At 36.8% G+C, this 22713-nt stretch overlaps 1 protein-coding gene and 1 non-coding gene across 4 annotated transcripts; one reads left to right on the top strand and one right to left on the bottom strand.

Moving 5' to 3' along the window:
- Positions 1–807: 807 nt before the first annotated feature.
- Positions 808–22131, bottom strand: HMMR (hyaluronan mediated motility receptor). Of its 3 annotated transcripts, none has more exons than XM_054568078.1 (18): positions 22071–22131; positions 18241–18339; positions 17508–17587; positions 15627–15674; positions 13686–13874; positions 12581–12667; positions 12392–12492; positions 10920–10994; positions 10614–10792; positions 9812–9960; positions 8379–8593; positions 7108–7224; positions 4951–5097; positions 4294–4446; positions 4113–4212; positions 3265–3441; positions 1385–1547; positions 808–827 (listed from the first exon to the last, which is right to left on the bottom strand). In XM_054568078.1, exons 1-18 carry the CDS (start codon positions 22114–22116, stop codon positions 808–810), a joined length of 2145 nt encoding a protein of 714 aa, XP_054424053.1. In that variant the 5' UTR covers positions 22117–22131. The 3 variants fall into 3 exon arrangements, with proteins under 3 accessions (XP_054424053.1, XP_054424051.1, XP_054424052.1); XM_054568076.1 differs by having other exon boundaries at positions 15627–15671; positions 22071–22116; XM_054568077.1 differs by lacking the exon at positions 15627–15674 and having other exon boundaries at positions 22071–22116.
- On the top strand, positions 5726–5829 carry LOC129066788 (U6 spliceosomal RNA). The gene has a single exon (XR_008528726.1). It is a non-coding gene; the product is annotated as a U6 spliceosomal RNA (small nuclear RNA).
- Positions 22132–22713: the final 582 nt, after the last annotated feature.

The raw sequence follows: 22713 nt of genomic DNA on the forward strand, positions 1-22713 counted from the left end.
CACATTGATGTTTCTTTCCCTCTCTTTCTCCCTTTCCCTCTGTCTAAAAATAAATAAAATCTTTAAAAAAAAAAAGTTAGCTAAGAGTAGGAGTTCTCAGGTTTTTGATGTATCTAAGAATTAACTGCAGAGTTTGTTTAAAATGCAGATTTTCAAGTCAAAAACCAGATTTTAATTTAGTAGGAGTGGGAAAGAGTCTACAAATCTGCAAATTATTGACCAGCTCAGTGACTCCGATAAGAGATAAAGAGACTACCATGGAATTAAGCAAGCTCTCATTTCTTACTCGAACCGGACAAATGGTTGATGGGTAAAACAGAGTGAACCTTACTAGAAGCAGCAAAGCAGAGGCAAGAACAAGCCATGGTGTTTTGTCCTGGCTTAAGAGGTTCAGATCAGAAAAGCTGTCCAGGATCAAACTAAAAACCTGGGGACAGAATCTTGAAACCATCAAAGGTTTCAGAATAGGAGAATAATACTGTAATAGCTATTTTTAAAGGAATGTCGATTGATGGGACAAATTGTAAAGCTGGAAAGTAAAGTAGAAGGTTTAGAACAAAGGGATGAAAATGAGCATCAGGGAGAAGGTACTCACAATAGAAAATAAAATGTCAGAAGACATATTGGTAAAAATGTTGAACTTGCTTTCAGATACCTAAAAATAGGAAGTTAATATTAAATACATTTAAGAGTATTCATTATACACACAATAACAGCAACAATAACAATGAAAAGAATAAGAGTAAAATAATCTTCAACTGGTTTTTCAGAAGTTCACTTGAATGATTCTCGGACCTCTATAGGAGCTCAACAGCAGTTTGTATTGCCTGGAGGGATTATTAAAAGGAACGGTTAGCATTCTAAATCAAAACTAATTCATCAGTCAGTATAATCTAAAAATAAGCATCTAGAATCTTCTGTAAGGCAGATGAAGCAATGTTTGCATTCTGTAGCATAATTTTATTTCTATTTCTTCATTCTCTGTTTTGACCAATTTTGTGATTTATTGTCAAAGATACAAAGATTCACCATCAAGAAAAACAGAGACAACACCTACTTCTCCAAAACCACAAATTAGACATTTAGGTTAAAATGCGAAGGCTATGTTAGAGGGAATAGTTCTTGTGTGGGGTGGGTAGGAGCAAAAAAGTCATTTGAGGCTTCCAGAAAGGTGGAGTTTGAAACAGGTTTCGAGCACAGGTGGGGTCTGGACGTATGGAAAATAGAGAGCACAGGAAGAGGAAGGAAAAGGCATTGTATACAAAAATCTCAGAAGGAATTTCTTACATGGCAGAAACTATCAACAAACTTTCAGTTCATAAAACTGAATAATCTGCTAAATGCTCCCAAAGGAGAGTGACACTTCTATACATTCATTTCTTACCTTCTTTTAATGGGGTTTTGAGAACAAAATTTTCTTTACTTTCATGAAGAAAAGCCTTTGAAGGATCAAAGCGTTTGACACCCAGAACTTTATTCAATTCCTCCTGAAGTCTTCTCTCATTTTGCTTTATTTTAGAAAGCTGAGAGCGGAGCTTTGACACCTCCTACATAAAAAAAAAATATATATATATATATATTTTATACATATATATAGATAGATAATAAACAATTACTTAAGATCACGATGGTGAAAAGTATAACCAATGTTACCGACAAATTCCAAAGTTACTACGGTATCAAACCAAATGGCAAAAATCACTACTAGATGGAGGCTTTAAGACTATGAATTACAAGATGACCTGGAAAAATTGTGACAAAGGAGATAACAAGTCATTTCAACCTCCTTGCTGCTCTACAGGTACAAAGACATGTTTCTGATAAAAGTTCATCTCTAACTTAAATGCCCAGATCAACTTCGAGCATGAAAGCACAAGGGTTCCACTGACCTGCTTCCTAGGGAAACTAAAATTTAGAAAAAGGCAACTATTTAAAGCCTCTAAAAATGGCCCTAAGACAAACACCCAAGGAGGAAACACCTATTCAAGCAAATCTACAAAAATGTGGTCAAAAGACCAGGGTATATGGCATTTGAATACGCCTGCTCCCTCTTCCCTCCTCACAGCTTAGGAAGGTGAAAACTCCAGGCCAGACCGCTGTCGCCGAAAGCCCAGGGTTCCCTCTCCCCCAGCTCCCCATCAGGACATCAGCGTTTCTCATCTTGCCCTCACCCACCTGCTGCATTGGAGAGATGCAAGTCAAAACCGCAATGCAGTATGACTTTACATGCACTAGGACGGCAGGAATCACAAAGTCAGGTAATAACAAGTGTTCATGTAAAGAAATTGGAACCCTCATACATTGCTGCTGGAATGCGGAATGGTGTGACTGCTTTGGAAAACAGCCCCGCAGTTCCTCAAATGATTAAACACAGTTACCGTATGGCCCGGCAATTTCACTTCGAGATATAACCCAAGAGCAACAAAACCATAATGTCCACACAAAAACTCCGACATGAATGTTTATAGCAGCATTATTTATAACAGCCCAAAGGTGAAAACAACCCAAATGTCCATCAACTAAGAAATGAATAAATAAAATGTGACATAGCCACAAAATAATGTATTATGAAAAAATGAGACACTGATGCACGCCATGACACAGGTGAACCTTAAAAACACTGAGCTGACTGAAAAAGACAGTTACAACAGACCCCATATTATTTGATTCCAAAAAGAAAAAAATGGCCAGAATAGGGAAATCTATAAAGGCAGAAAGTAGGTGACTGGTACGAGAAATGGGTGAGAAGACAGGGAGATAATAGCCAAAGGGTAAGGGGTTTCATTCTAAGGTGACAAAAATGTTCTAACATCAACTATGGTGATGGTTGCACCTGTTTATAAATATACTAAAACCCATCGAGTTGTACATTTTCAGTGGCGTGTGAATTATATTTCAATAAAGCTGTTAAAAAACTTAAATCCTTATTTTTGAATACTGCTTATCTTTACAGTATAGTAATTTGCACCAAGGAGTTTGTTACTTTACAAACAGAAATGGATGTGTACAGCTTTATGAAGTCTTCCAATCATCCTAGTAATTTTCAATATACTAACAGTATATTAATAGTATACTAATAGTAGTTAGAAAACGTGAGAACATTAGTATCTATCTGGTCAACATTCTAAAACAAATCCTTAATTCTCAGGTGGATTTTCCTCTATAAATAATCACTTTTTTCTGACACCAAAGTCCTTCATTTTACGTAAATGTTATAAATAGAATTTTAAAAACCATATTCAACAGGACTGTTATTTTACAAACCGATTTGAGTTGGCTATTTTCATCTTTCAATTTCACAACATGCTTGATTTTTTGCTTTAGATTCTGATGACCCAACAATTTAGCATACGAATCTCTGAGTTTATTTAGCTGTTCCTGAGCTGCACCATGTTCATTCAACAAGGCCTGTTTCTCTGCTTCAAATGCATCCAGTTGTTGCTGAAAAATAGTTTTTTATATAAAGTCAAAACCGTTAAATTGTACTTGTCTACATCAACTACATAGAAAACAAAGGTTAAAGAAAATTTAAAAAATGAATAAAACAGATTTTGTTGACATATTCTCAGGGCTCTCCATAAATTCTCTGAGATTCTTCTTTAAAAACTTAGTGATTTCAAAGATCATAAAACAAGAAAAGAAACAAGTTCAGCTAGCCAGCCTAATTTGCATCAACTGAATCACATTATAACCAGCACATATCATCTGTTTAAGTGCTAAGATTAGCATTTATCCTTTTTCTTTTTACAGATCAGTGTATTAACTTGAGATATACTGAGAAAGATCACATTCAATAATTATCACAAATTTACATACATTAATGATCAAAAGAGCCTTGTAAACTGTTAACTTCAAGTTTTTACTAGGAGGTATTTTTTTTAGCTTACAAAGGCTATATTAAAAAACGTATGCCTAAAAAAAAACAAAAACAAAAACAAAAATGTATGCCTAATAATTTAACAAAGTTTATAAGCCTTCTTTAACAGGAAGTTAGGTTGCCACTAAACGCACAGCAATATGATTTTTCAGAAAATCCAAGTCACTGTTGTGACTGCAGCAGGGGACAGAGAGAATTGTTAAAACAAACACCAGTTCAGTCCTAATTGACAAACCTGAAAAGGCTTGGTTTTATTATACAGTTCTTCATAAAGGAGACGCCACTTATTCATTTCCTCCATTAATTCTGCCATTGTATTTTCTTTTCCAGACTTTCTGTAAGGAAAAATTAAAGACATAGAGTCATAGACAAAATAAACCGAGGGGAGTGGCACTTGGGTTCTGAGGCTGGATTACCTTGCTGCTTCTTCTTCCAGCTGCTTCTTAAAGTCTTCACGTTGTTGCTTCAGTTGGTTCTCCAAATCAGTTATTTTTTGAAAAGAAGAAACTGTAATTTCTTTAATTTCTGCTTCTTTAAGTGCTGATCTTGTCTGCAGATCTAAAAGCATCCTTGGGTTTGAGAGAGAAGGGTCTCTAAACATTTTATAGCCATTTAATTACTTTTCTTTACCTTTTTTTTTTTTTAGGCTTAAGGACCTCTTCAATAATTTTCTTTTTAACTGAGTAAATTCTGTAGATTTTACTTATTTTTAGAGAAGAGGGGAAGAGAGGGAGAAAGGGGGAAAGAAACATCAATGTGAGAGAGAAATACTGATCGGCTGCCTCTCCAATGGGCCCTGACCAGGGACCGAACCCACAACCCAGGCATGTGCCCTGATTGCAAATCCAAAGTGAACTGGCACTTTCACTTTGCAGGAAAATGCCCAACCAACTGAGCTACACCAGTCAGGGCTAACTGAATAAATTCTTAATTTGTAATTTGAGATCACCCAAAGCAAGCCATGAAACCAACTACAATTCCCTGCAACACTTCATAGCTGGCTTTTAACGACATTAAGTTGTCTCAATGGTTTGAGGGCCACAGGGTGGGCAGGATTTGTTTCTGCTACATACCTGGCATATTCTTGATTTGAGCTCTCGGTTGCCAATATCTGATGCTGAACAGCCTCTGCATTTTTCTCAGCCTTGGCCACTTTTTCCTTAAGTGATGAGTTCTCCAGCTTGAGATCTTCTATCTCCCTAGCTGTTAAAGCTTTACAGCTTAGTAATAAGAAAAATAAGTTGAAGGATTTTTCTAACTGTTGTATAAATGGCAAATATATAGACAATGAATTTATACTTCATAAAATTTTAGGTAAAACAAACAAAACCTTAGTATCTATGTATGCCTTTACACAAGTAAGAATTCAATGCTCAGGGGTAAGTACTAATAAGCTTATATGGCATGTGCTGTTTATAAAAAAAGAAATATAAAGTGCCTATTATGTGTAGGAAGTATGCATGCAGAGACAGAAAAAACCAACTACTAAACATAAAAATTACGGTAAAATAAAAATTCTATAATCCCTGGACTTTCTGTCAGAGTTTATGGTATTGTAGGGAAGACAGGAAAATGTCTCTCCAGGTGTTTGCAAAAAAAAAGGAAAAAAAATTAAATTTGTAAGTGGTAAGCGTTATGAAGAAAAACTACACAGCTCCTTAGGCTGATATAACAGGGGACACGACATTTTGGTTGGTGATTCACAAAAGGCCTTTCTGGGGGAATTTATAGTTAAGCTGAGACATCATGGAAAAAACAGATTTAGAGAGGCAGTTAGGGAAAAGTATTTCACAGGGAAAAGATGCTCAGAGACAGGCAGAACATAGTGCACTGAAAGATGAGACTGGAGAACTCGCTTTGGCTGCACATATACATCTGGAACAACGCAGAGAAGATGAGCATGTCCCCTGCGCACGGATGATACACAAATTCATGAAGCAAACCATATTTTAAAACAAAAAACAAAATAAAAAAAAGAAAAATCAAAGGAGAAAAAAGATGAAACTAGAGCCGAATAAATGAGAGAGGCAAGAGCAGAAGCTAGACAGGATGGAGGCCACTCCTCACTGCAGCGCTCCAGGGGGTTCCCTGAGGTCTCTAAGTAAGTGTGTGTATTACTCTGGAGATAGGCAGAGAATGGATTGGAGAAGGTGCAATAGCGCAACACTGGAAGGTTAACTAAAAGACAATTATCAATCCAGGTGAGTGAAAAAGAAGGCTTGGACTAAGGTGCTGGCTACAGAAAGATGTGAGATCTCTTTTGGAGGCAGAATTTTGAAATTCCAGAAATAGATTAGATGTTGGGAGAAAGGGAGAGGAAAGGATCAAAGATGACACTAAGATTTATGGAATGAGAAGCCTGGAAGATGTCATTGACTGAGATACAAAAGAATGAGAGACTACAAGTAGAAAGGGATAGGAAGAAGATCAAGAGTTATTTTGGTTACCATTAGAAAATAGTGAAGTATCTACTTGGAGATGTCAAGCAGACGGCTGGACATATGGGTATAGAGCTGAATGCAGACATGTGGTTTGAAGAAGTAAATTTAAATGGTGTCAGCATACCGATGGTGACTAAAGTTACAGAATGGCTGAACACCTCCCAAGGCACTATTTTTCTAAGTAGCAAGAAGAGAAATCCCTTTCTGGGATTGAGAACAGCACTAAATATTACATAATATAAAATTTATATAATTTATATTTCTCCTCTGACATAAAAAGTGTAATTAAAATGTGATCTGTATGTGCATGTATATATGTTATATATAATACATCACAGGAAGGAGCAGATCACTGGGAAAGAAGGTACTAGTCAACGAGTTGGCACTAGGCAATTCATTATCCACATGGAAAACCAAAAATAAATTTGACCCCCGTATCACTACGCACATAGAAATCAGTTCCAGGTGAAAAAGTAGAACGTGAAACTAAAACTTTTAGAAGAAAAGGTGACTATCTTTATGTTCTTGGGAAAGAAAGAAATTCTGAAATGAGATGCAAAAGTATTCACATAAAAATCTATAAATTAGCCACATTAAAATCAAAGGGAAATTACTATATACTAAGACAACCATGTAACACTAAATGCCCATTTATGGCCGGTCATTGTGGAATTGAAAGTGATGCCAATAATTTCATTTTTGTGTGATTTTGTTGTTGACAGTTTTTCTTACATAAACACCCCTCCCTGCTCGTATTTTGATCAGAGTGCAGGCTCCCAATAAAAATACCTTTCAAATTGAGCAGTGACATCTCCAAGGTTTTGCACTGCACTGTTATACTTCTCCTGCAAAAGCAGCGTGGCCTGAGTGTGAGCAGCATTATTTTTCTCCAGTTCCGCTTCTTTCCTAAGAAAAAGAAACAATGAAAAAATAAACTGCCAACTACAAATCATTGCCCTAAGAAAGGGATTAGTATTTACCTTTGACACTGTGGATCTCTCATATTCCTGTTTACATTAGCTACCGGACAGCTTAGATCTAAACTTATGGCCTAATAGCATGTTTATTATGTAGGGCTTCATCTTATCTTTCCTGTTCTAATTTTACTTTTGTTTTCATCCAGATTTACTTATTTCTAAATTTATATTTTCATATCACATGTATTTATATAGTTAGTTTAAACATTTCTTTTTGGAAGAAAGTAAGATAAAAAGATTCAAAGAGATTATTAACAGCAACTGCCAAGATTAAAGAATGTGAAGAATTACTAGTTAAAAAGCATTTGGAATGAATAAAATGTAACTCTCTGCATGTAGAAATTTAAGAATACTAAGAACAGTTAGGGACACTTTGTTTTAAAAGTTCTTTTGAAAGAGTTATAGGATTGTGTGGATTTATTTTGATTACATCAATAACCCACATAAAAACTGTTATTCAAAGATTCAACTACTTATTGGGTAGATTATTTTGCAAAGATGGATTTCCATGTTTGGGTACATGTGTATCATTTTACACAGTGTAAGTTATAGTTTTAGTTATCTCTTTTTGAGGGAACACAAACACTTCAGAAATAACAATCAAAAAGTGAAGAAACAACCAAAACCGGGAAACATTAAAAAAGAAGAAAGGTATCATTGGAAGTAGAAAGACTAAGATGGGATGTAATTTTTTCACTCTAGTTTCATATTGTTTTCATCATGTTATGTGTCTTCCACTTCATTTACTTAAATTATCCAGGTTGATTGAGTCCAAGGGGCAAACAATTTTATTATTTGAATCCTTGTGTTTTCATCACTAAGAAGTTTTCCAGTGAAGAATCATGGACTGGACATGAGCCTACATGTAACGTGTCTCAGAACTGTGGGCATATCTCATTGGATACTATTGCTATTCATTTCTTTTCTGTTTTCTTTTAGTGACGAGTGATTTTTTATTAAAAAAACACGTTTTTATACATGTCTGCTTTGGGGAGAACAGTATCAAAATGTAATCAGGGGAACTGTTCTGTACTTTGTAAAATTCTAAGTCATATATAAGTATGAGGTCATAGAAGGACGAACCTCTTTAGCTTTTCTTCTAGAAGCGTCAGCTCTTCAGCTCTGGCTTTTGTTTCTTCTTCCAGTTGTTTGACCAGCTCTTCAGCTTGTCCCTCCTTTTGCTGTAGTTTATCTAACTCATGCAGAGCTTGCTTTAATTCTTCCTCAAAGAGATTCTTTTCTTTCATCATTTCCTCTTGAAAAGAACACAGCTTCTGCTGAAGACTAGAAGATAATTCCTACATCCAATAGAAAGCCACCAACATTATTTGAAAGGTTTAAATAACTTAATAATTTGTGGTTTTATTAAGGGCAGAAAAATGTACAGATAATGAAGAATATCAAATTCAAGATTCTCAAGGGAACTTGAAAAAATATGAAGATACCATGTTTACTTTGTCAGGAATTATATCCTATAACTTGCCAACATTGTGATAAATGTTAATTTAGTCTTTGTTTCTATGCAACAAATATACACAAACACACTTTTGTAAAACTAAAATCATGTTCTACAACTGGCTTTTATCATATTTTTGTCATATTATATAAAAAGGATTATTATTTCAATGTTATATAAAAATATTTTAAAGTTATATGAGTATATACCAATAAAAGGATGGTAATTTACTTACATTTCTGACATTATAAAGAAAGTGAAAATTGCCTTTGACTATGTCCCACCCTAATCTTAGGGTCCCCATTCCAGAGATAACCACTTTAGTAAATATATATGCTTTATGGTCTTTTCCTATATATTTATATACTTTTAAAAATATAAAGGATATATACTATGTATGAAAAGGTCATTCAAAAAAACCATAAAAATGATTGTTAAGATATTTTCAAATCGGCATATAAAGATCTACTTAATTCTTTTAATTATTGAAGGTTCCCCAACAACATATTTATATAATATTGCTCAACTCTCATCAAGCACTTTTATCAAAAGGGTTTAAATAAGTGCCAATCATATAAGTGGAAAAAAAAAAAAAGGATTTCCGTTTCTTTGATTATTACTAAGGTAGAACATCTATTAACTGTTATGGGCTATCTGAATTTCTGCTTCTGCCCATTTTTTCTTAGTAGGCTATCTTTTTTCTCACTGATATGCAAAATGATATTAACATAATCTGGATTTTAAAAATGGTCAGTTTTGTTTCTGTGTAATTAGACACTTTTTTATAGCTTAACTCTAAAAGTCTATGTAGTAATCTAACACAAGAATGTGCTGAAAAGGTTTTTAAAGAATTTCCCTATTTTGCTCCATCTGTTGCTTGTAATTTTTTCACATTATTAATAACACTGTGGTGAATATCTTTGTAGTTAAATCTGCTGCATATCCATGATTATTTTCTTGGATAAAATTCTAAAAATAGAATTGGTGGGTCTATTCTAACTACAGGGAAATGTATGACATAAAATAGGCACTAGTTTTGTTTTATACTGTAGTAAACTACCTTCTCTTGTTGCAGAAGTGAATCAATTTCCAACTCTTTTTGTTGTAGCTTTTCATGTTCTTGTTTTTCAAGAATTAACTTCTCTTTTAAGTTTTGCATTTCAGAATTTAGACTTTCATCCTGTTCTCTTTCCCTGTTGATGAGGTCTTCTAGAAAATGGAAGCATTAACAATGCTGTAAATAACACTAATATTAATTTTGAACACCACATATCCCCACAGTATTTTATTATACACACATAGCATGTTAAGAGATCAAGTATTTTCAAAGGGAAAAAACCCCCCCTATAAGGCTATATCATTACTTTATATGTTATATAATAAGCCTCTCAAATCTAGTTCTATTTATCTACCAATTTTAAATGGCCAAAGTCAAATACTGCACAATTGTATATATTTACATCATGACAAGCAATGCATTAAAATAAGTAGAACAAACATTATAGAAGACTAAAATTCTCATATGTAGAACAGAAATTTTTGTTGTTGCTTATATAATTATTTTTAAAAGTTGTTTTTAGTCCTGGCTAGTGTGGCTCAGTGGATTGAGTGGGGCCCGTGAACCAAAGGGTCACCAGTTCGATTCCCAGTCAGGGCATATGCCTGGGTTGTGGGCCAGGCCTCCCGTGGGGGATACTTGAGAGGCAACCACACACTGATGTTTCTCTCCCTCTCCTTCTCCCTCTCTCTAACAAATAAATAAAATCTTTAAAAAAAACAGTTGTTTTAAACATAGCAGTACTTTTCTTAAATACTGTATATAGTACTTAGCTGAAGAAAGTAATACTGTAAACACTAGATACCTTTTTCTTTTTCAAGTAGCTGACATTTAGCATCCAGGTCTTTTACTTGTTTAGACAAGGTAACAGTGTTTTCCTCAAGAGACTGCTTAAGGCTTAAAACTTCATGATTCTTCTCCTTCAAATTTTCTTCTAATTGGGCAATGTCTAGTTTGTATTTTTCCACTTGGTCTGAGGCACAACTGCATTAAAACAAATTATTTTGAAGAGCCTATCTATTTCAACATGGGGAAAATTAAGAGATGAAAATGATGTATTCATCATCCTTCAACAAAATGAGAACCAATTTAAAACCTCTATTAATATTACCTTATTTCTTCAATGTATTCTAAGAGTTTTTCTGTATCAGATTTTTCATCAACCTTTTCTTTGTGTATGGAAGCACTGAAAAAAGAAAGGTATATATTACTATGCACAATAATCACACATGATGCTTGCTTTCTCTGTACCAGATACTGTTGTATTAGGCAGGCTGATTCCTCAGTCTAAACTCTGAACTACTAATTTATGTGACATCTCAGGTTGGTATTTTAATATATGCAAATAGAAGACAATTTTTTTTCAAGTGAAGAGATTTTCCAAATACATTCTGATAAAACGGCTGTGATAATGAGAGCCATCATCTACAACATTCCACCTTTTTTGTAGCTTTCCTGGTGTCCCCACTCACCACTCATACAAAAATAGCATATTGCATGCCATAAAGCCTTTGCTCCAGGCTGTCTCGTACAAAATTATTTATGTGTTAAACCTTGTCCAATCACTTCAATTTAAGAAATGGGAAAAAGACTTAACTAGGCACCTTGCAAAAGGATATATGCGAACGGTCAATAAAATATAATTGACATTAATAGCAATAAATTAAAATCACAATGAGATACTATTTCACAGCTATAAGAAGGGCTTAAATCGCAATGGCGACATCAAATGTTAGTGAGGATGTGGAACCACGGGAACTATCATACACTGCTAAGTGGGCATATAAAATGGTTCATGTATTTTGAGTTTCTGAAAATGTCAGATGCAGACTACACTGTGACCCAGGAACTCCATTCCTACATATTTACTCAAAAGAAAGAAAAACACATTGCTCGACAGGAGAACAGTAAACAAATGGAAGCTTATTCACATATGGAATCCTGTTCAGGAATTAAAAGGAGCAAATTATAACACACACATACATGCTATGATAGATGTCCTCCCAAAAGCCAAACCAACTTATGATGATGTAATCAGAAAGTGGGTGCAGGGTTGGGGGCCCTATACAGGGAGAAGCAGGAACAGGCATAAAGGAGCTTTCTGGGGGGACGGCTGCATTCTCCACCGTATTCGGGTGGTGGTGATTTAAGTACATACCACGGTCAAAAGCCACCAAACCGACCGCTTATGATCTGTGCATTTTATTGCATGTCAGTTACAGCTCAGTAGTAAAAACAAGGCTAGGGCTGTACATTAAGCAAAGCCTCCTATACCAGAACTTCTCATTCTGGGTCAATTTCACCACTTCCACAAGATTACACTGGTGGAAGGATTATGAGGCCTCTCCTCATCACTGATCCAGAAGATGTACAAAAGTAGTAATCGTCATATGTCTTTTCAGCCTCAAACATTTGGGAATGAATAGGTCTCAACTGTCACATGTGAGAGAAAGAAGGCAACTGGAAGAAGGCAATGGGGTAAGTATTGCGGGAAGGTTAAAGTCTCAGAAAACAGTAGCAGGTGAGAAAGGGGAGTCCTGAACTGACTGCACTTGACGCTTTCTCTTTCCTTTGGGCACTCACAGTTTTCCCTCGAGCTGTGCCACCTTCCCCTGAGACTCTTCAAGGTTCTTCTGGGCGTCCTGCAGTTTCACCTGCATTCCTTGTTGTTTAGCCATCATGCTCTACACGACAGAAACACGTTGTAGGAAATGAGAGATCATTCAGATCCGAAGATCCAGGCACAGCACACTTAGCAAAGGTCTCACTCACCCTCTTCTTACTTTCTCTTTTGTTTCTGAGTTTCATCAACTCAAGGCTCAGAATCCTCAGGTTCTTCTGGTTACCGTCTTCAGAAAACTAAGTACAGCAAACATACAAAAGATTCAGAAATATTTTCTGCTAAGTCACATATCAGGTCACTTAAATATTGACTATCCTACCAATTATTGGGACTGTTACATGCCGGCAATATATTCTGACAGAGCAAACAGCCTTCGACCAACACCAGGATTACTATTTTACTCTACTATTGTTCTTGTCCCTCCTTTTCCTTCATGTGACTTCCTGGGCTGTTTTTGAAAGCAGCCTGGTGGTCACTTAATCTCTATATGCTGAACATCCATTGCAAGGCTCTAAAAGAAACTTCTTGAAGAGGAGTGTGCAAAGGGTGTTTGCTTAACAAAGTGCGTCCGAATTGCCTGGTCTACTTTGAAGTATGTGAGGACTGCAAGGTCCATCCCAGGCCAACTAAATCAGATCTCCCTGGAGGGGGTCTGGGAATCTGTTCCCTTCCCCACGGTTCTTTCTTACACACCCTACCTCCCTTTGTAAACGAGGAGCCCAGCACATGACAGGCCCCGAATAAACGTCTCTTAAACTGAACAGTGATTCACAGCCTCCTTCTACCTCTACAAAATGATGCAAAATGACCATGTTGAGTCCTAGTAGTATGTTAATATTGAACATACTTTATGTACTAAACACGCTTATTCTTTGCGCACTTCATTTATTCCCCAAAGTATTTGAGATGAAATCCTGCTAGTATACTGCTCTTTATCTCAAAGAAAGATTAAAGTGACTTCTAGATGTAAATTCTGCAACTTTGATTAATGTCCTCACGGGAGTTACTTTGAAAGAGGGTAAGAAAAAGTCAGATATTAAAACAAAAAGTCACTTGTTTTTCTATAACTTATGTGCCAGGTGCAATAAAAAAACAATGCAATAATAATTCCTACTGGAAGTAGTGTAATATTTAAGGTACATTTAGTTAAAAAAAAAAAACTAAGCTAGAGTCTAACATTTTCAAACTAGTATATGAGAGAAAAACACGTTTATTATTTATTCAATTGTAATTATTGTCATGCAATTCAAGGACCTTAGATTTTAGTAGCTCGTTGGTCCTGGTTAATTCAGTAAGCTGCTTTTCCAGGGAAGCGTTACTTGCAGAGAGAGACGTTTTCTCCCTGACCACGGCACTGAGCTTTGCCTCCATCTTCTCCAGCTCCGCTTCCAGGTCCTGGAGCCGCTTGTCCTGAGCACCACGCTCCTGCACAAGGACACGAATCTGGAGGGAGACAAGGTGACACAGGAATGATTCACTGACACAATGACAATGTAAATGGCAACTGCTGATGATTATATTAAAGTTCTGGGAAAACCTCTGATTGTGACATGATGCTCTTAGATACTCTAATTTCACTGGCTGTTTGAACAACTGCATTTACGTTATGATACAGCTTACAATCTATAAGCATTTTGAGAATTCAGGACTTTAATCGCCATTAACCTCCCGGTGTAATTAAACTCTTTATTCATCTTTAAGATCTTTATCTATAAGAGCTCTCACTTTCCCCACCATAAGATTCTCTATGCTTATATTATTGGTTTGTAACTGGTGTTTATAGCTTAGTAAAAAAGGACAATGAGGTAATCTACATCACACTTTTTGCAGCTAAAGAAGCTTAAGCTCCAAAAATGGTTTGTGAACTCTAGTGCCTACATGGCCAAGCAGATAGTATTAATAAGCAAAGACAGCCAGCTGGGCGAGGACTGAGGCAAATGTGGGGTCCAAAGGAGCAGCCCTGTGCAGCCCTGGCAGATCATTGCCTGGCAGGGGAATGTGGAAGCTCAGTTGTCAAGAGCTGACTTTGCATCAGAAGTCAGAAATCTGAATTTGTTTTGCGCGAAATTTTACATTTAAATACTGACAATTAATTCAAGTTAAAAAACAACAAATACTTGGGGGTTTAAATAAAACAGAGCTCTATTTGCCAAAAATCTAAAAGATTAACTGACGCAAAGGACTCGTTCTAATCCTGGCGCGGCTACTTACCTGTTATCTGAGATTCACATATGACCCTCCCATTAATCCCTTGCCTGTATCCTCAATAAAATGATAGCCAATATTATTAAAATAAATACAAAAGGATCACAGTAACCACGGCAGAGATTTGCAAAGTTGCCCTGACATATTCTTGGTCCTAAACCAGTATTTAACTGTAATCAATGGAAGGTTTTAATATATCAAAAGAGTATGTCCACCAGAAGAGTCAGTAATGGAAACATGAATAAAAGACTGCCAGAAAAGCAGAGCTGGGAGTCGCCAGCTTAGTCCTGCTTAGAGGGGTAAGTGGGTTCTGCAGGTCAGCTCTGCTCAACAGAATTTCTGCTGTGCTGGAAATGCACTGTCCAGTATGGTGGCCTCTTGTGACATGTGGCTGTTGCGCCCTTGAACTGCAACTAGCGCAACTGAAGAACTGAGGTCATAACTTTATTTAATTTAAATAGTCACATGTGGTGAGTAGTTACAATATAGGACAGTGCTGCTCTACATCATTTTATCCTTGAGGGAGGCATATACATATGATGCAGAAGAATGCATCAGATTAGCATAACTCCATCACAATCCAACTAACCTGCTACTATTTCATGCTCCCTAAGCAATTCCCTAGTCAGTCATTGTCTTAATACATGTAGAAGCGCACAGGAAAAGCAAATGTAAATACTTGATCTACACATAATTGTAGTAAACTAACATACTGATTTTTAGTTATCATTTTTTCATTCAGTGGGCTGTTCTGAGTCTGTCCCTGAGTATAACTTGACTTTGTAAGCATATCATACAGACAACCAGGCTCTGAAGTACGGTGTCCAGGCCAAGGAATGACTGCCCCGGGGGCACTCATTTGGATGGCGTATTTGCCATCCAGAGTGACTCCCCAAACTGCAACTGAATCCCTGACTCTTAACTTTCTGTGTCACTCTCGTTCCATTACACAGTACATTTATTTCTCAATAGGTTGAAAGCGTTGCTTACCTCTTTTTCCAGCATCTTCAAGTCTTTATCATTCTTTTGAGGTTCCTTCTATTTAAAAGTCAAAGAACAGTGATAATCAAATTTAAGTGCCACAAACATCATAGCTGAATTTGGTTTTTAGTTATCAGAAAGGATGGAGGACTCCAAACAATTCATTTCTATTTTAAACATTCCCCTGAGTCTATTAAATATTTTGTAGGTAACTTACCTGGTTAATGAAGGTAAAGGTTTTTTAAATCTCAAAATATTTCAGGCTTAAAAATTTTCATTTCAATAGACTAGTTTTTTTCCCCTAACGTGTCCAGTGAAAAGAACAGGTGGAACTTTATGAATAAAGATACTGACTACTTCTAATGCTAAACAGCAATACATTTTGAATATTTAATTACTCTATATTAGAAAGAAAAGAACCTGTAAGGTTCTTAAGAGAAATCAACTTGAACTTAAATAACCAAAAAAAGAGGGAAAATACAAAGAAATAGAGAAAAAGTGAAAGAGTATCAGCTCCTATTCTAATCTACTCATTGTCTTCAAAAGCCTTTTGGAGACAATGACCAAAAACAGAATACCTATCTTTTCCACTTAAAAATAGAATAAAATGCATAAACATATTAAATGAAATCTGTTTCATATGTTTCTAAGTTGGGGTGGAGGAGGCATACCAGTCTCATGTTTATTAATTTACCACCTGATGGCATCTTCTTTTAAGAAAGGCCTATTATTTTGGGGTTTTGCACAAACTTGAAGCTTGTTCTTTTAATTTAGTTTTTTAGGAGAGTTTTTGAATTCTATAACTAATTAAAAATTTCAGAACTATTTCTCCAAGAAATTTAAGTCAAGAAATTTATCTCAATTTCCAAGAAAAATGTCTGTATCAGTGCTGCCCAATAGAAATATACTGCAATCTATATATTTCTTTTCAAATTTTCTAGTAGCCATATTTAAAGAGTACAATTTTTAATAATATATTTTATTTAACCCAAAATATCAAAAATATTATTTCAACAAATCATTATATAAAGTTATATAGTAAGATCTTTTTTGTTTTTGTTGTTCCATGTCTTCAAAATTTGCTGTGTATTTTACACTTATAGTACATCTCAATTCAGGTTCTAAATTTTCATCAGAAATCTCTCTCTGTATTTGAGATCTCATAAAACAGACAGATGAGGAAGTAGATTTGCATGCCTAAGTTGTTCTGAAAACATTTCACAATTTTCCAACAGTTTTTAAATATATGCATGTTTATTAAAATTAAATAAATACCAAAGTCTAAGCTCAACTCATGGCTTCAGTTTCTGAACTCTGAATCTTTTTTCAAATTAAAATATCAATTTCTATATCTCCTTAAGAAAGTAAAACTTGTTTTTACAAATGAACAAAAACAGTAACGGTAGGCTCTTTCACAAGCAATAACATGAATCTAATAAGAATTTAATCTCCCTCCACTTCTTGGCAGTTTCTGAATAGTAAACATCTTTTAGACACTAGAGTGTTTTTTTCCTTTTTCTTTTCCAGTACTTACCCTTCCCTCAAAACGAAAACAAAACAACTCAAATGACAGTAGCTAATAAATCAAAGCATCACATAATTTTTAAAAGCTTACTAGGTATTACAAAGTTTATCTAGATATAGAAATGACTGAGTGGGGACCATTTTGTAATTCTGAACGAGGGGCACATGTAAGCACAATATATTTAGTAATGGTGGAGGTAGAAATGTAAAGCTTACCAGAGTCCTAATAATAATGTTTCACTAATTTATAGGTTTACTTATAACCTTAATGTATATACTTAACCCATTCTAGTCAAATACAGTATCTTTCAAGAATATTTTCAATGATACAGTTAATAAACCAGGTAGAACATGAGGGTTCCCTACCTTTAATCCCAAAGACTTAACTTTTCTTGCTGAAGCAGGCAAGGTAGTATCTTTGTCAACAGTAAAATTTTGCTGAGATTCTGTAATAAATTGAACCACAAACAAAACACAATTTAAAAAAATTTCTTATTGTAACTATTAGTGAATCAATATAAAGTTATTCTTTTTTAAAAAGATTTTACTTATTTTTAGAGACGGGAAGAGAGGGAGAAAAAAGAGGGAGAGAAACATCAATGTGTGGTTGCCGCTCAAGCACCCCCTACCGGGGGCCTGGCCCACAACCCAGGCATCCGTCCTGACTGGGAATTGAACCAGTGTCCCTTTGGCTTAGAGGCCAGCACTCAGTCCACTGAGCCACACCAGCCAGGGCTGAAGTTATTCTTTTCTTGATTGTACATTTCCAAATAATTAGTTGTACAATATTTTTTACACATCTAACATTTTCCTGATTTTCCTAATGTTCCCTGACAGAAGGCTAAGGTAATTATCAAAAGAGAAACTACATATCTATGTGTGTGATCTTGCTTAACTTTCCTGGCTATACAACAGTATAATGATAAAAGCATTATTCTGTAGTTGACCCTTTTATAAATCCATCAAATACAATAATTTAAATATAGCTGTAGTTCCACAATCTTAGAAATATTGTACCTTCTTTAAATTTACTGTTGGTCTTCATAATTTTAAAACTTACAAGATCATGTAACCATTATTTTATTTTGAGATCCATTACCTTTTTGTTTTTTAAATCGTTGTGACTTCTGAAAGGATACTGGTCCTTTCAATACTTCTGAAGTCTTCACATCATAAGCACCCGGAGATGGTGCACAACCTAGAGGAAACACAAACCATTAACGTCTCACCTACTGTTACTTACAATGCCAAAGTAAAGTGAGTACTTTAAATGTAAAAATGCTATCAGTAAATGCTTTGGGTTTTCAAATGTAAAAATAGCACCCATTTCATATGAGGAACAGTATCATTATGTTCCCAAAGGCCCTTTATTTCAATTGGGTCAAAGGACATAGGCAACTGAGCAGAACAGCAAAGACAGTCTCGGGATGAACATCCTGTAGGAACAAGAGACCTGGTTTCCTTAATCAGCATTGACTACAACAACATATTCAGAATCAACTCTACTCAGAGTCACTGAGGGTAACCACCATCAGGTTCTAGAAATGAAGCAACCAAAAGTGTCTAGCCCTCCAGGGTCAGCCTGGAAAGTTTATAATGATAACCTATCCCTGGCTAATCTCAATATATCAGAAAACTGATAAAGCCATGGACTATATACCTGTGTCCCAGAAATTTGTATTGTATAGCCTCGTGTCAGGAACTGGAGTCCCAAATTGAAGGCATTTCAGAGTGTTTGTGCATGACAAACGTAAGATCTGGCTCTCAGGGCTGACAATAATAAGAACACCATTGGCATAAAGCTCTAGCTGATTGGGAATCAATAGTTACACCATTCTCTGGAAAGCTATCTACTTCAGTCCAGAGTATCATGCAAACAAATAGGAACAGCAAGGAGTTTGACCGTTCCAAGGCAACTCCTACTGTCCCCAAGGAGTTTTTCAAATGGGATGACAGAGGCTCATTTTTATATCTTGACTAGCTTTTTTTTTTTTTTTAAACAAAGTGAAGCAATAGAAAATATCAGTGTGACTCACAAGTAGCAAATCTAAGCACCGTTTTGTGGTACTTCTGTTTCAGTTTTGTGTAGAAATATAAAAATATACCCCACACAGAAATATGTTAATTTATTTCTCACTCTGGGACACAATAAAAAAAGTATTAAAGTCATTGCTTTCCATTCTAAGCAGGCCAGAAAAACATCAGGGATGGAATTAAATTTCCACTCCTCTACCTGGAACAATGATTATTTATATACACTGACATAGAGAGTCCAATCCCAGGAGCTTTCAGATCTAAATGCGGTCAGTAAGGGGTAGAGGTAGAGGGTTTCTAATCAGGAGAGAGTATTAAAATGAACTGTAGAATTCACTGGGACATCTAAGGTAAAGGCAGACTTAGCGAAAAGCATCAATCTTAGCTAGCTTAGACTTCCCATGCCCCACAGCTGTTAACACCACGGAGTTAACAGTACGGTGATGGGTTTTTCTCTAAAATCAGGTTAACGGTGGCACATCTTAGAGCATCTATTTACTCACTTGGGATAGGGGTGGGGCCCTCAGTGGGGAACACATTATAGTTTATATATATATATTTATATGTATAATTTATATATAATTATATTTTAAAATATTTTAATTATATAATTATAAATTCTATAATCATATCTACATTATTATAAGTTGTATAATTATATAATTATATATTTACATATATAAAATATAATTACTCTCTCTCTCTATAAAAGCAAACAGGAGACTCCAAAGGAAACCGACACCACTGTTGTAGACAATGCCCTTCGGGGAGAAGTGGGAATGAAGGGAAGGTTGTCTTTTGCTCTTTGTTCTTAGGGATGCTTTTAGGGGAAAGTGTGAGAAGCACTGTTCTGGACTTGGCAGAGCAGCCAGAAAAAAAGCGATGCTGAATTCAAGTGTTCTAATTCATCATTGGGTGCACACTCTCAAAAGAGGATAAGGGCCAGTAAGAAGAGTTGGTGGGCAGTAACCAAGCAGAATCGTGCCAGGTGAGACCAATTAAAACCACAGTTAAAAACTCTTCCCTGAAAACTGAAGGGTCAAATTTGACAGTTATAGGTATTTAGAAAAAAAAAAAGAACTAGGTTGAAATCCTGCCTGTACCTACCATCTCTTTGTGAGACTGGGGCACATGCTGGTTTCCTGCTATGAGTCTTTTCCTACCTGGCACTTAAAGGTACCACATCGTAGATATGACTTGTTAGAAATATGGGGAGAGGGAACATCAGACCAAAGAAGATAACTTGGGAGACACCACAAGCTTTCTGGAACAACTTACATCTTGCGCGACAATAATCGGATACTCACACAGGCAGTCAATGCTTGGATGCAAACATTTTATGCATAACAATATAAATATCTCGAACTTGCAGAACTTTTTAGTTTCTACTTCTTATGCCTTGAATGGCTAAGTCCACCTTCCACTTTGCCTGGCTAACTCTCACGTATCCCTCAGACCTCAGCCTGATGTCCCCTCTTCAGGTTTCCTCTGAAGTCTCCTGAAGTCAGGTTAGAACCCCCACAGAGCAGGGGGTGTGTGTACCGTTCCTATCGTAGAGCTCGTCAGTTTTGTAAAGGCTTATAACAGTGTGCTTATCCACTTCCCACATTAGACCATGTACTCATCCATCTCCCACACTAGACAAGCTGCTTAGAGGTAGGGACTGTCTCAATATGACTGTATCCCCAGTATTAGCTCAGGGTTGAGGTTAAGGTCAGAGTGCGGTGAGGAAGACACAGAAAGTCATCCGGGATGTGGCAAAGCGAATAGGATTTTGGAATCAGCCAGATCAGGGTTCAAATCCAGCTTTGTCTGCCCATGAACAGACATTACTATGTGTCAGGAACTGTGCAGTCATTGGGAGAAGTTGGGGAATAAGAAACATTTCCATGTTGTCTGACAGAGACTCAAGACATAAAAAGTGTCCATTAAATGTGTATTAGTGGGTAAATCATGGATCAGCTCTACCACTTACAGGCTACTCAATAGTTACAAAACCCGTCAGTTCCCTCCTTTGTAAAATAACGACAACATATCAGTACCTTTCTCATTTGGCTGTTGGGAAAAACAAACCGGATCTGGTAGTAAAAACCTTGGCACCGTCCCTGCATTCAGTGAGCCTCTAATAAATGATGAGTGTCTTACTAAACGCATGCAAGGCTTCCTGGTTATTGTGCTTGTGCCCCGCAGTCGTTAAGAGCACAACGTGGTTTTCATGAAGGCCTGGCTTCATGCACTAGTTTTGACAGTTTGGTTGTGTAACACTAAGGAAATCTAAGTCTTGCTCTTTTTTTTATCGGTAAAATAATGAATAATATTTAGGATTACCTCTCCAGGACGTTGGTGGGTGAAAACAGAACTGATAATCTACGTACAGACATGGTATGGTGCTTGGGACACCGTCAACATTAGCGGCCATCACTTCATGTATAGTGATTTCGGCACTGCCATAATTTTACAATCACAAGCTGCCTTTACCAACCTTCTTTCTTTGGTGCCTGAATGGAATATCCAACAAGAAATCCACAAGTTCGGACAAAAAGCATGGTCAAGTGTTTCTTTCTTTTTTATTTTTAATCAGTAAGGCCGTTCGCACTTGACCATCAACTAGTGACCGATGCTTCCTCACCCTCATTCCTGCTCTCTGCTTTAGTGTCTACAGAGCACTGCTTCTTGGCTGTATTCTCCCTCTGAGTGGAAGCTCCCTGGAGCAGGGACTTTGCTTCGCTCACTGCTGTATCCTTACCGTCCCAAATAGTGCCGGGCACGTAAAAAATATCTAAGTCAACTGAACGAGTCCCATGCCAGCCCTAAAACCGCCTATTTCGCTCTGAGAGAGGGAACCGAAAGGCGCAAGAGCCGTGACAGCCACTCCCGTCCCTCCCCCGTACGCACCAGAAGGGTCATTGAATCGTTTCAGGGGCGCCTTGGGAAAGGACATGCTGACGACCAGCTCCACAAACCGAAGGGTACTAGCGTTCCTCCACAGCTTCCCGGTGCAGATTTCGGAATTACTGACTTCAAATTCAAATCGCCTAGGTCATTCCCCGCCCTCCTCGACGTTAGCCAATTGGAAAACCAAAACCCTGGGTACACCAATCCACGAAACGAACATGCAAAGAGCATGCGTATTAATGTCTCATCGCGTCCAATCAGGTGGCTTGTGAGTTTAGGGGGGCGTACCCAATCATTTCCGGCGTTACTCAATTGTAACTTACGCACTAGCAGCATGTGCGCAAGCGCACTTCAAATCTGAGGAGTTGGAAGTCGATTTGTGGCGTCATTGGGATGGAGATGCAGTGAGTTCCAGCTTTGTTGATTCCAACCCTCTCCCACCATTCCTTGGATGTAATCTTTTCTGGATGTCAGTTATTTCAAGTTGGGTCCTGCCAGTGCCCTAAGTAGCCATTGAAAGGGAAAATCAAACACTCTTGAGACCGCAGCTTAAATTTCTGCGCATGAGTAGTGACCCGAGCGGCGGGCCGGGGCGGGGCCTGAGCGTGGGGATTCGGCGCACGCGCTCAACTCGCTTAGTGCA

Source organism: Pteronotus mesoamericanus, unplaced genomic scaffold (assembly GCF_021234165.1).
Source record: "Pteronotus mesoamericanus isolate MK-2021 breed Mesoamerican mustached bat unplaced genomic scaffold, CSHL_Meso_final contig_2, whole genome shotgun sequence".
In the NCBI taxonomy this organism is placed as follows: Eukaryota; Metazoa; Chordata; class Mammalia; order Chiroptera; family Mormoopidae; genus Pteronotus; species Pteronotus mesoamericanus.